Source organism: Natator depressus, chromosome 1, assembly GCF_965152275.1.
Source record: "Natator depressus isolate rNatDep1 chromosome 1, rNatDep2.hap1, whole genome shotgun sequence".
In the NCBI taxonomy this organism is placed as follows: domain Eukaryota; kingdom Metazoa; phylum Chordata; order Testudines; family Cheloniidae; genus Natator; species Natator depressus.
The window spans coordinates 197,078,464-197,092,004 of NC_134234.1; the positions used below are offsets into that span (position 1 = coordinate 197,078,464).

Consider the following 13,541-nt stretch of genomic DNA (forward strand, 5'->3'; position numbering starts at 1 on the left):
CTGGGAGTATCGTACCCAATATGACCATCTTGAATTTTTGGGATCTGAAAAACTTGCTGAGCTTCTGTAGATCCAGGATGGGTCTCCATCCCCCGCTCTTCTTCTGGGTCAGGAAGAAATGGGAGTAGAATCCCTTCCCTCTGAATTGTAGTGGTACTTGTTCCACGGCACCTAGTTGTAGAAGATGATTGACTTTTTGTTGTAGTAGGTGCTCGTGAGAAGGGTCCCTGAAAAGGGACAGGGAAGGGGGTAGGGTAGGTGGGCGGGAGGTAAAGGGAATAGTGTATCCTGACTTGATAACTTCCAACATCCATTGGTCTGATGTTATGGTGGCCCAGATGTGGTAAAAGAGCTGGAGTTGATGGCCAAAAATTGGGGATGGGTCAGACGTGAGCGCTGTTTCATGAGGGAGTCGTTCAGACCCTCGACCAACTTTTCAAAATTGAGGTTTTGGAGGTGTTGCCTGAGAAGTCGGCGCCAGAGATTGAGGTGGTCGCTGGTGTTGTGATCGTTGACGCTGGTGTTGTTGCCTGTTTGAGGAGTCTCTAGGTCTCTGAGATGGTTGGTATTTCCTTCTTTTTGCAGGGGGGCTGTAAATCCCCAAAGTGCGGAGCGTGGCCCAAGAATCCTTCATTGAATAAAGGACCTTGTCTGTCTTCTGAGAGAAGAGTTGTTTCCGGTCAAAAGAGAAGTCCACTACTTTTGTCTGGAGTTCTTTTCGTATCCCCGATGCTGGAAGCCATGAGGCTCGGTGCATTACTGTGGCTGTGTCCGTCGTTCTGGCTGCCGTGTCTGCTGTGTCCAATGCTGCCTGAAGGGCTGTTTTACCTCTGAGCTGGCCCTCGGTGATGATGGCCTGGAATTGTGTGTTTTTCCTCTGATAGCTCAGAGGTGAGCTGGGCAAGTTTCCCATAGTTGTTGTAGCTGTATTTGGCCAGTAGTGCAGAATAATTGGCCACCTGAAACTGAAGGGCGCCGGAGGAATATACCTTGCGTCCGAAGAAGTCAAGTCTTTTGTGTTCTTTGTCATGGGGTGTAACCTTGAATTGTGGCTGTTTGTTATGGTGATTTACTGCCTCGACAACTACGGAGTTAGGAGGCGGGTGCACAAATAGAAAGTCTGCCCCCTAGGATGGTACATAATATTGTCTATCCACTCTTTTGCAGGTGGGTGGAATAGAGGCAGGTGTCTGCCAGCCTGTCTCCGCAGGATCCAAGAAGGCCTTGTTGATGGGAAGGGCAATCTTGGAGGTAGATGCGGGTTGCAGTATTTCCACCAGCTTGTGCTCGTTTATCTTTATCTCCTCTAGCGGGATGTCTTGGCTTTGTGCGACTCTCTCCAACAGCTCTTGAAACTGTTTAAAGTCATCCGCTGAGGTTGGCAGTGGGGGCATAATCACCTCATCTGCGGAGAAAGATGAATTGCGCACAGGAGATGTACTATGGTCCGTGCCCGGCTCTGTGTCCTCTCCCCCTTCCTGTGTCTCCGAGGGTTGTGGTGTGGGAGATGCTAGGTTAGAGCACAGTTCACATCTATGTGCTGTGGACGGTCTAGAACGCTGACCCCTATATGCGCTCCAGGGTTCCCAATGCGCCCATTGCATTGGGAAAGCCATAGGAGGGTACATCCATGGAGGTCCACACCATGGTTGGTTCATCTGGTGTTTAGGACCCATGTCGCTCCACATTGGTCGGTGGGCCTTAAGTGAGATGGGGGTATTGTCCCTGCATCTCCTCCTCCTCATCACTGGAGAACTGTGCCATGTCTTGTGGGCTGTGATCTCCTCTGGAGCCTGTGGGGGAGCCCTTGGCACCGAGTATTGGTGAATGTGGTGCAATGAGATTTCTAAGTCTCTCTGGTGCAGGAGAGATGGTGCCGGTGCCCATTTCTGAGTAGTTGGTGCCAGGGGTGCTTTCTCTTTTGTTGATGGAGTTGGTGCTGACCGGTGTTGTTGTTTGGCCATTGCCCTCAGTGCTGACTTGGTAGTGTCTTCCGGTGCCAACTGATTTGTCGGTGCCAGGGGTGGAGGCGTGGTGCCTGAAACACGCGATGCCAAGCCCCATACCGGCGAGCTCAGTGCTATGGAGGAGGCACGTTTTTGTCGGTGACAACTCCATTTCTCTCGCTCAGACCTCGGCAATGCCAGAGGGGCCTGGAGCGTTATAGGTGCTCACCCGAGAGGAAGATGGCATCGGAGGCAGTGTCCTGGCAGGAGACTGCCTCTGTTTTCGCAGACCTCTCTGCATAGACGTTTGAGCCCACTTTTTTGGTTTTTCAAAGGTAGGTCTCCTTTTCCATCTTGAGGAGCGCCCAGAGAGGCTGTTTGTTTGTCCTTCTCAGGCTGGAGGGACTTTTCCATCAAGATCATCTTAAGCCGGAGATCCCTGTCCCACTGGGCTCTGGCTCTCAGGTTGCTGCAGTGGGAGTATTTCTGGGGAATATGTCCCTCACCCAGGCAGCGTACGCATAAAGAGTGTCCATCTGAAACGGGCATGGCATCACAGCAGGAGCCGCATCGTTTGAACCCTGGAGACCCCGGCATTTTAACTAATAACCGCCCCTTGGGGAGGTGGGGTGTAGTCTAACGAGAAATTTGTTTTCGTTTTACTAACACTAACTCTAACTCTCTCTCTCTCTCTAACAGCTTATCTAAATATTTATCTAAAAGCTATTTCTTAACGGTTTTTAGGGAGAACTGCTGACACTGCCCCTTCGCTCCCTCTTCAGCAGAGGACGGTTGAGAAGGAACTGGAGGGCTTGGGTCGTGTGCATGCTACACACAGCACCAATGGCGCCACAAGACGCCTACTGCGCACCCGCGACCCACACAGACCCTGCTACCATAAATCTCTGCTCGACGGGATGCACCACCACTTAAAGTGGAGTACCCACAGAGACACTACTCAAAGAGCTATCATGTCCCATTCAATCTATCCCACTAGGGGTCAACACCTTCCTTACAGTAAATATTCTAAAACACTGCCCAGTTTTAAGTCCCAAGAGATGGAGACCACTTCTCTTGGGGAAGACTATTCCACTGCCTCAAAGATCTCATTCACAGGAAGTGTGCCCTTTTGTAATATTCCCCTGTTACTACTAGCTATAATCCCTTGTATTGTATTTATTATTTGTATTGCTTCCACATCATCCTTAGCATTTATGTGATGGCCGGCATCTTGGCCACCATGCCGGGATTGACGTGAGGACCTCCAGAACTGAAAGCACGAGTGGCTACAACTTGAGCTAAAGCTCCATAGCTGGCTGAGAGTGTGGGGGGACTGTGACAACTCCGATCCTCTGAGAATTGGCTCAGAGGGGGGACCTGTAACACATACTGACCAGCGAGTTCCATTTACACTAGAACTGCTCAACATTTTTACATCAAAATATTTTTAAGACAGAAAATGACTTTTCAGACAAATGTAAACATTTTCATTTTTGTCTAAAGTTTCAGGTTTTTCATTGAAAAAAATTTTCAGTAAAAAATTCATGTTTCAGTTGAGTTTTGGGGGAAATTTTCAGTTTTCAAAGAGCAATTTTTTCGTAGAACTCAAAGCAGTTTTTGAAAAATCTTTCCCCCCCACCACCACTTTTTGGTTTTGTGTTAAAAAACAAAGCTTTTTGGGGTGGGAAGTTGAGAAAAAAATAAATTTTACACCATATCGCACCAACGACTGATATTTTTCAACCAGTTCTAGCTCAGCCCCTTCAGATCCTTGTAAGAAACCTTCATGCACCAAACACCTGAAGCCTTGACTTACGTGGATGACATCATCCACCTCAGCCCTGATAACAGGACCCAGGATACCCAGGTGTTCTTCATATTCCCCTTCAGGCTCCCGAGTTGTAAAGGTACTATCCACATAGCTTCGGAAAATCACTTTTTTGTATATGGTGTTGCCCCCATCATGTCTGGTTCTGACATTCCTCACTGTGCTGAGGGGAACATAATGGAATTAGAAAAATTTTGGAATTAGAACATAATGGAACATAAACATCATGGAATTAGAAAAACTGACATCTTATGATGAAAATTAGAGACGTACACATAAAAACCCCTCAAGATGTAGTCTGAGAAACAGTTACATTTACCATTGGAATGCTTTGGAGGAAAATGAATCAGCACAAATGTCAGTGATTCACACTGAAAATGTAAGATCCAGGGTATTAAAGTGACTACAAAATGATATCACTACATTCCATTTTTCTCCTCAGTAATTCCACACCAGATTTGCTCAGTCTGCAAATCCTAAAATAGTTTTTCTAACCACCAGTGATGAAAATTTTCTCTAATATCTGAAAATCCATCTGGGCTATTTATATCTCTTACACCATCATCTATAAGAAACTGAATCAGAACTTAGAGTTTTGGTGAGGCAATAAGAATCCAGCTCCCTCCCCCACAAATATATCGATTCTGGAGAGCTAGTGGAAAAAAAAAGACGTAATTAGTTATCAGCTATAATTCAGAGCCGCATGAGGAAGTGATGCTGACAGCTCAGTGAGAAGGTGTCACCTTTGCATATTTGTCATCTGATCACAACATTTAAAAATGCAACTGCTCTGTGAAGAAATAGGAGTTTAGTCCCTCATAGTCACCTAAGGTACATCTACACAGCCCACAGCAGACTCGGGCTTGCACTACCGAACTAGAAACAGCTGTGTTGACGCGGCTCAGGCATTCAAGTCTAGGGATGGGGGTGGGAGTCAGAGACCAAGTGCCAGCCTGTGCTTCAATTTCAAGCATTGTCTACACAGCTATTGTTATAGTGTTAGCACAAGGCCAGGTGTGTTGACCAGCACTTGGAAGGGTTGCTGCCGCAGACTGTGTAGATGTACCCTTAGTGGAAAGAGCACTGGGGATCATCTCTAGTGCCTGGGGATCCATCTCTAGATCCTCTAGTGCCTGGGGATCATCTCTTCCTCATGCAGCTCTGAATTATAGCTGATAACCAATTACATCCTTTATTTCCATTAGCTCTCCAGAGCCGATACATCTGTGGGAGAGGGAGCTTGATTCTTATTGTTTCACCAAAACTCTAAGTGCTGATTCAGTTTCTTATGGTTGTAGGTTCTATTCTCAACTCTTCCAAAGACTCAGGGACAGATCCTCAGCTGAGGGAAGTTGTCACAGCACCATTGATTTCAGTGGTGCTGTCCTCATTTATATCAGCAGCTGAGTATCTGCCCCACACAGGGCAAATCATTTCAGTATTTGAGCTTCAGGATTTTTACACCTGGAGAACTCAGAGCCCTCTGGTCACTCTTGCAAATACAAATAATGAAGGTGGAACTTAAGCAGGGGTCCTACATGGGGAAAGTTGGGAAGGGAGAAATAGACAAGTTTGTCAAGTAGTCTGAAGATACAATTTGAAAAATACACAATTCGGAGACTGAATTTGCTGTAGTGAAACTATTTCCGCTCCTGTCCTAAATCACGCAACAATGAAAATTCAGGCTGTGCAAATATTTTTGTGGGTAGCAATTTTAGGGGAAAAAGGCAGATTTGCACAGAAATATGCAATCACTGGCAATTTTGCATGGTTTGATTTGAAATTTCAAATTTCTAACAGGTTGAATTTCTCTCAGAAAAACTGGATTACAAAATCTTGTTGGGAAATAAAGCCACTTTTTCCAAATCAAAACAATGCGAACATCTCAAATTTGGGGTTCATGCGCGATGGTCCAATCAGTTCTTGATCTCTGCTAAGACTAGCAACAAGGGGGTTAATTAGAATTGTCTGTGGTGGTGTGGTTTGCATGATGTGGTAGTCCAGTTCCCAGCAGATAAGTGGGAGCCAAACTACTCATTTTGTACTGGAGACTGAATAAAACTTCAGATAGTGGGAACTACAAGGCTTGAATTTTCAGTGGGGCCTAAGGGTGTAAGGCACCCAGCTCCACTGAGATTCCCTTAGGTCACTTTGAAAAATCTCCACCGAAGTCCCTACCGACCCAAGCTGGATTCAAACTGGCAACCTATAGGCTCTCTCTTGACTGAGTCCCAAACCATCCCAGCCACACATACTTAGATACCAAGCTGAGGTATTGATGTGGGCCTCATTACTGTAGTATCTGTGCACCTCCCAATCTTTAATGCATTTATCCCCACAAAAGCACCTGTGAGGTAGGAAAGGACTTTATCTCCATTTTACAGACATGGAACTGAGGCACAGAGAGACTAAGTGACTTGCCCAAGGTCACACAGGAAGCCTCTGGCAGAGCTGGAAGTTAAACCCAGGTCTCCTGAATTCCAGGCTAGTGCCCTAAAGCACTGGTCCTTCCTTCCTCTTCACCTACTGCATTACAGACTGTTAAATGGAACAGCACTTGCGTGATTAAGAAATCCCCTAATCCTTCAGCAACAGTAGCTTTGCTGTGGGACAGCTATCTGAATCAGTGGCCTGGTATTCAGCAACAGGGTCTGAGGCAACAGAGAGGAAGAATTAGGTCCAACCTTTTCTTTAATCCTCCATAGTCCCAGAAGACCTCTTCGGCTGCAATGTAGTATCTCCTCGTGGTCCCTCTGCTGCGGAGATCATGCACAGCAATGTCATCAGGGTTACGGACATTATTAAGGTTGAATCTGGGGTCCGTTGTATATGGGTCGTCGAAGTCTACGTCTGCATCCGAATATTGGTAATCTACAATTTCCTCACGGTCAGAGCCTCCTGGAACATACTTCTTGTTGTCCCCATTCCCACTGGGAAGCCCTATGATGATGGGCTTAAACTGTCTTGGGGTCAGCGTGTAGTTAGCCCTGCTTGGCAAAACCGTGTGGTTGGCCTCGCTGGGCAATGCTGTATTGTTGGCCTCACAAAGGGACACTGTGTGGTTGGCCTCCCTGGACAATAATGTGCAGTTTTGCTCTCCAGGTACCTTTGGGGGTCTCACACCTCTGGGTGTCAATGAGAGATTACTATACTTTTGATAATGCTTTTTCCTCCTTCGGGTCTTGATGAGAGTCCCAGAGGTACTCAAGGTGCCATTCACATTTCTCTCTTCCCCTTTCAGAGTTGGATGCTTGCTGCTTACTTTCCAATGACGCTTTGTAAATGGTGAGTAGCCTTTGAATTTCCCTTGCTGCTTCTTATTCAAGGATACACTCTCTCTTGTAGGCATTGTAGCATTTCTGGAACAATTCTGTAATTTATCAGTAGCCTGAGCTGAATTTATCTCCATCCCATAACTCTCCTTCCCAGAGGCCAAATTTCTTTTCTCATTCATAATTTTAGATGGAGACTTCATACCTCTTGGCGACAGCTTTCCCAACATGTCCTTTCCCACCACTGGGCTATGAGTAGGAATTAAGATATCCGATGCATAATCTAGAGTAAAATTTCTTTCTTGTTTATCTTTGGGTAGTTCTAAGTCAGGGAGATTGAACATGTTTAACTCATTGTTTTCTGCCCTGTGTCCCACAGCAAAAGTCAAGTTATCTGCATGTTTGGGAAATTCAGCATTTTCTTTCTTGGTTTCCTCCTCCTCTTCCTCCTCCACATCCTGGTCCTCAGCATATTCATTTGGAAACTGGTCAGTCCCTAACATATCTGAACTGGAGATATTCTCTGCATGGTGAGCAGAAAGAGGTGCTCTGTCTGAACTGGTATTGCCAAGAGAGAAAATACTTTTATTTTGTTGAGCATGATCTAAGAGGGCTCGCATCTTTTTAACGGTGTAAAACGTAGTCTCCCGCTCGTCTCGCCTTTCCCTTTTTCTACTGAAATTGAATTCCCCTCCTGAACTTTTCTCTTGCGGTTCTTCTGAATAGAGTGTTGCAAAGGAGGATGTCATGCTGTCCCCTCTGTCAGGTAACAGTTCTGCTGCATCTTTTGTTTGGGCTTCTTCCCTGGTCCTCAGTAGTTCACCTGCAAGTGTTTTCTCATAATTTCCTGATGTCTGACGGTGATTTGCTTCATAGTCACTTTGGTTTCCAGCTTTAGATGCCAAGTCAGGACTCTCTGCTGTTGTGGTGACTGGAAGTGAATGTTCTTTTGCTGCCACCATGTAATCTATGTGGAGGGACCCAGCCTCGGTTGGGAGAGGAGCAGTGCTTTGAGTTTCCAAGAGCTCATCAGTGTCCAAGGTACCACTGTTCTCCATGAATGGTGGATCTGAGCCAGCAGCCACATCAGCCCTCTGAGTGCTGGTGCCAAAGTTCTCATCTATGGCCAGAGCAGTAAGATTCTGCATTTCTTCTTGGATCATTGGTTTCTTTCCAAATGTCCGAAGTCCCAAACTTGAGGCCAGCAGATCTTGATAATCATAATCATCAGAAGATTCCTGGGTTTTTTTTGATATTTCTTTTGTTTCTCCTCCAGTTTGGGGTGAGGTTACAGGCACATTTTCAAGAGTCGTCTCATATGAAAAATCTATGATTTCATATGGGTCCTCATCAGAATAATAATCTATATCTTTTTCACATTTGGCATCTCTAAACCTCAGCGTCATGCCATGGCTCATCTCAGGGGAACCCCAGGATGCAAAAAGCCACGTACCTGCAATTGGAAAAAAAAAGTGTACTACATATTACTTTGTAGAGCTTGACCCCCACCTGTCATGTCCTGTCTAGACTGTAAACTCTCTAGGTCAGGGGCTGTCTTCTGTGTTATTAGTCTGTAAAGCACCCCACAATATTGCTCTGGTCCTTGATTGGGATTCCTAGGCATAACTGCAGCAATAAATCATGAATACTGAAACAATTGACCCATAAAGTTCAGAGACAGATCTGGATCTCAACTTCCCTGAAATTTAGGGTTATTTGGTTTCAGGTGTTTGGTACATCCCATGATAGAAAGGGAGATAAGAGATCAAAACTAGATGGAAACAAGAGGTTTAGATAGGGGTCCAAACTTTGGGAGTTTGGGTTATGTGTATAAACCTATGGATGAGAGAATACTGACCATAATAAAAATCCTCACAGGCATTTTAAACCATTTCAAAATCAGATATGTTACAATATTTTAAAACCCTCTGGAGGGGGGAAGGTCTTTAATAGGACAGTGAAATTCCACATTTGGACCTCTAGATTGGCCTACATGAGAATAAATGGGCACACTGCATCAATTGACTCCAGGCTCTTTGCATTTCATGGCATGTCCCACAATAAAACATGGGAAAGATGGACAAAAAATGGCTTTTACCTGAAAAAGATGTCAGGTGTAATTTTCTACCTCCTCTACATTTTAAGTGACAGAATTGCATTGCTTTCCTTACATTATTTCCAAAGTCAGCAAAAATGAGCACATTTTACAAGAACTGGAAAAGAAGGTCTAGGGAGGGAAGGAGGTGATCACATACTAAAACCAAACAATAATGGTGGAGAAGTACAAAAGTACAACTTTGGAGATTTCTGTAAAGTCTGATGGAGGTTTCCAGCTTCAAGTAAACATTTCTCCTTTTAAAAAAAATTATACATAATTAGCCTGTGGAACTCACTGCCAGAAGGTACTGCTAGAGCCAAGAAGTTAGTAGGATCCAGAGAACTAGCCATTTACATGGACAAGGAGACCATTCACAGGTACTTTAAACAGGATAAAAAATTAAGGGATCTAAACCCTTCTTCTTCAAGGCATCAACCAACCACAGGGATTAGGAAGAAACTTCCATTATAGGCAGGCTATTCCAAAATTGTCCACACTATGGGATTTCTTCCACCTTTATGTGAAGCATCTGATAGTGGTTACTCTCAGAGACAGGATACTAGAACTAGATGGACCACTGGTTTGATCCAGACAGCTGTAGCGGCACAGGAGCCAGCAAACAGAGCTGTAAACAGGGGAGTTTCAGTGGGAGTGTGTAAGGGGAGTTTGTCTTGTGGTGCTTGTTTGAGGTTTGTTTTTGCTGTGGGGGGTGGTGTTTTGGTGTGGTTTGTGTTTCCCAGATTAACAGGATTTAGGTGGGAAGGCTATGACAGATACAGAGGCAGCAGTGGCAGTGACCCATGTAGCGGAAGACACAATGAAGATGACTGGATGTGGAAGCTGCGGTACGTACATGATCCCGGAGGGGGTACCTGATAAGAGTTTTGTCTGCATGAAATGCCGTCTGATAGAGCTGATGGAGGAAAAGATCCGAGGTTTGGAGATGCAGGTGGAAAGTCTGGTTGAGTTTAGAAAGGGGTTCGAGCAGATTATGGAGCAAAGACATGAGGTATCTGAAGGGAAAAGCTCAGACTTGCAGATGGAAGCAGGACAGAGGAATTCTGAGGGGAGACTGCTGGGTGAGGAAAGTGGTCAGTGGAAGCATGTGACTAAAAGAACCAGGCAGAGGAAACGCGGGCTAGTGAAGGAGAAATAGAGCTTAAGAATAGGTTTGTAGAGTTGGAAAATGAAGAAGGGGCTGAGCAGGTAGTCACTGAAGGTGGAAGGACAAGGAAGAAGAGAAGAGCAGCTAGTCCTATAGGAAAAGGGGAAGACTCAATGGAGACTACACCAAATATGAGCCCCAGGAGGATATGGGATAGGTTGCAGAGGATTGCAAGGGAGAATAGGAATGGAAAGAACTTGCAGCCAGAGGGAAGAGGGGATAGACTGGAGAATAGCACCATCACCAGGAAAAGGCAGGTCTATGTGATCAGGGACTCTACTGAGAAGAATAGACAGGCCTGTAACCAGAGCTGATCCAGAGAATAGAAGGGTGTGCTGTCTTCCAGGTGCTAAGATACGGGATGTAGACTGAGGGTTGAAAAGGATCCTAAAGGGAGCGGGAAAGAATCCCCTAATTATCCTTTATGTGGGAACAAATGATACGGCTAGATTCTTGCTGGAAAGTATTAAGGGAGACTATGCTAGGCTGGGGAAGATGCTTAAGGAAATCGAGGCTCAGGTGATCTTTAGTGGGATTCTGCCTGTTCCTAGAGAAGGGCAACAAAGGTGTGACAAGATTATGACTATCAACCAAGATGACTTAGGCAGTGGTGCTATAAGGAGGGCTTTAGGATGTATGGCCACTGGGAGGCATTCATGGACAGAGATCAGTTCTCTTGGGATGGACTTCATCTGAGTAGGGAAGGAAATAGACTTCTAGGATGGAGGCTGGCACAACTGATTAAGAGAGCTTTAAACTAGGAATTTGGGGGAGATGGTTGGGAGATGTCCAGGTAATCTCCACACCGGATTTTAGCCTTGAGAGGGAAGAAAACAAAGTAAGAAAGGATACAGCCGTGGGTAGGAGAATGGATATAAGGAGGAAGGGCAGCGTGGATACCAGTCTAATAGGTTATACTGGCTGTAGAATGACCATGCCTAATAGGGTACAGAATGTGAGTGAGGCCAAACAGCAAAAATTAAGATGTTTGTACACCAACGCGAGGAGCCTAGGTAACAAAATGGAGGAACTAGAGCTACTGGTGCAAGAAGTGAAACCAGATATTATAGGGATAACAGAAACATGGTGGAATAGTAGTCATGACTGGACTACGGGTATTGAAGGGTATGTGCTGTTTAGGAGAGACAGAAATAACGGTAAAAGTGGTGGAGTAGCACTGTATATCAATGGTGAGGTAGAATGCAAAGAAATAAGAAGCGATGGAATGGATAAGACAGAGTCCATCTGGGCAAAAATTACATTGGGGAAGAAAACTACTAGAGTCTCCCCTGGGATAGTGCTTGGGGTGTGCTATAGACTGCCGAGATCTAATTTGGATATGGATAGAGCCCTCTTTAATGTTTTTAATGAAGTAAATACTAATGGAAACTGCGTGATCATGGGAGACTTTAACTTCCCAGATATAGACTGGAGGACGAGTGCTAGTAATAATAATAATAGGGCTCAGATTTTCCTAGTTGCGATAGCTGATGGATTCCTTCATCAAGTAGTTGCTGAACCGACTAGAGGGGATGCCATTTTAGATTTGGTTTTGGTGAATAGTGAGGATCTCCTAGAAGAAATGGTTGTAGGGGACAATCTTGGTTCAAGTGATCATGAGCTAATTCAGTTCAAACTGAATGGAAGGATTAACAAAAATAAATCTGTAACTGGGGTTTTTGATTTCAAAGAGGCTGACTTTCAAAAATTAAGGAAATTAGTTAGGGAAGTGGATTGGACTGAAGAACTTATGGATCTAAAGGCAGAGGAGGCCTGGGATTACTTTAAATCAAAGCTGCAGAAGCTATCGGAAGCCTGCATCCCAAGAAAGGGGAAAAAATTCATAGGCAGGAGTTGTAGACCAAGCTGGACGAGCCAGCATCTCAGAGAGGTGATTAAGAAAAAGCAGAAAGCATACAGGGAGTGGAAGATGGGAGGGATCAACAAGGAAAGCTACCTTATTGAGGTCAGAACATGTAGGGATAAAGTGAGACAGGCTAAAAGTCAAGTAGAGTTGGACCTTGCAAAGGGAACTAAAACCAATAGTAAAAGGTTCTATAGCCATATGAATAAGAAGAAAACAAAGAAAGAAGAAGTGGGACCGCTAAACACTGAGGATGGAGTGGAGGTCAAGGATAATCTAGGCATGGCCCAATATCTAAACAAATACTTTGCCTCAGTCTTTAATAAGGCTAAAGAAAATCTTAGGGATAATGGTAGCATGACAAATGGGAATGAGGATATGGAGGTAGATATTACCATATCTGAGGTAGAAATGAAACTCGAACAGCTTAATGGGACTAAGCTGGAGGGCCCAGATAATCTTCATCCAAGAATATTAAAGGAATTGGCACAAGAAATTGCAAGCCCATTAGCAAGAATTTTTAATGAATCTGTAAACTCAGGGGTTGTACCGTTTGATTGGAGAATTGCTAACACAGTTCCTATTTTTAAGAAAGGAAAAAAAAGTGATCCGGGTAACTACAGGCCTGTTAGTTTGACATCTGTAGTATGCAAGGTCTTGGAAAAAATTTTGAAGGAGAAAGTAGTTAAGGACATTGAGGTCAATGGTAAGTGGGACAAAATACAACATGGTTTTACAAAAGGTAGATCGTGCCAAACCAACCTGATCTCCTTCTTTGAGAAAGTAAAGAGATTTTTTAGACAAAGGAAATGCAGTGGATCTAATTTACCTAGATTTCAGTAAGGCGTTTGATACTGTGTCGCATGGGGAATTATTAGTTAAATTGGAAAAGATGGGGATCAATATGAAAATTGAAAGGTGGATAAGGAATTGGTTAAAGGGGAGACTACAGCGGGTTTACTGAAAGGTGAACTGTCAGGCTGGAGGGAGGTTACCAGTGGAGTTCCTCAGGGATCAGTTTTGGGACCAATCTTATTTAATCATTTTATTACTGACCTCGGCACAAAGTGGGAGTGTGCTAATAAAGTTTGCGGATGATACAAAGCTGGGAAGTATTGCCAATTTAGAGAAGGATAGGGATATCATACAGGAAGATTTGGATGACCTTGTAAACTGGAGTAATAGTAATAGGATGAAATTTAATAGTGAGAAGTGTAAGGTTATGCATTTAGGGATTAATAACAAGAATTTTAGTTATAAGCTGGGGACGCATCAATTAGAAGTAATGGAGGAGGAGAAGGACCTTGGAGTATTAGTTGATCATAGGATGACTATGAGCCGCCAATGTGATATGGCCGTGAAAAAAGC

General features: G+C 44.5%; 1 protein-coding gene across 1 annotated transcript in view; it reads right to left on the reverse strand.

Annotated features, from left to right (window-relative positions):
• LOC141999907 (coagulation factor V-like) overlaps positions 1-13,541 on the reverse strand; it is a 67,533-nt gene that overhangs the window by 20,647 nt on the left and 33,345 nt on the right. The window contains exons 13-14 of the mRNA XM_074973783.1: positions 6,459-8,499; positions 3,763-3,937 (exon numbers count right to left, since the gene is read on the reverse strand). Coding sequence (XP_074829884.1) covers positions 3,763-3,937; positions 6,459-8,499 — 2,216 coding nt within the window. The remainder of the gene's footprint in view (positions 1-3,762; positions 3,938-6,458; positions 8,500-13,541) is intronic.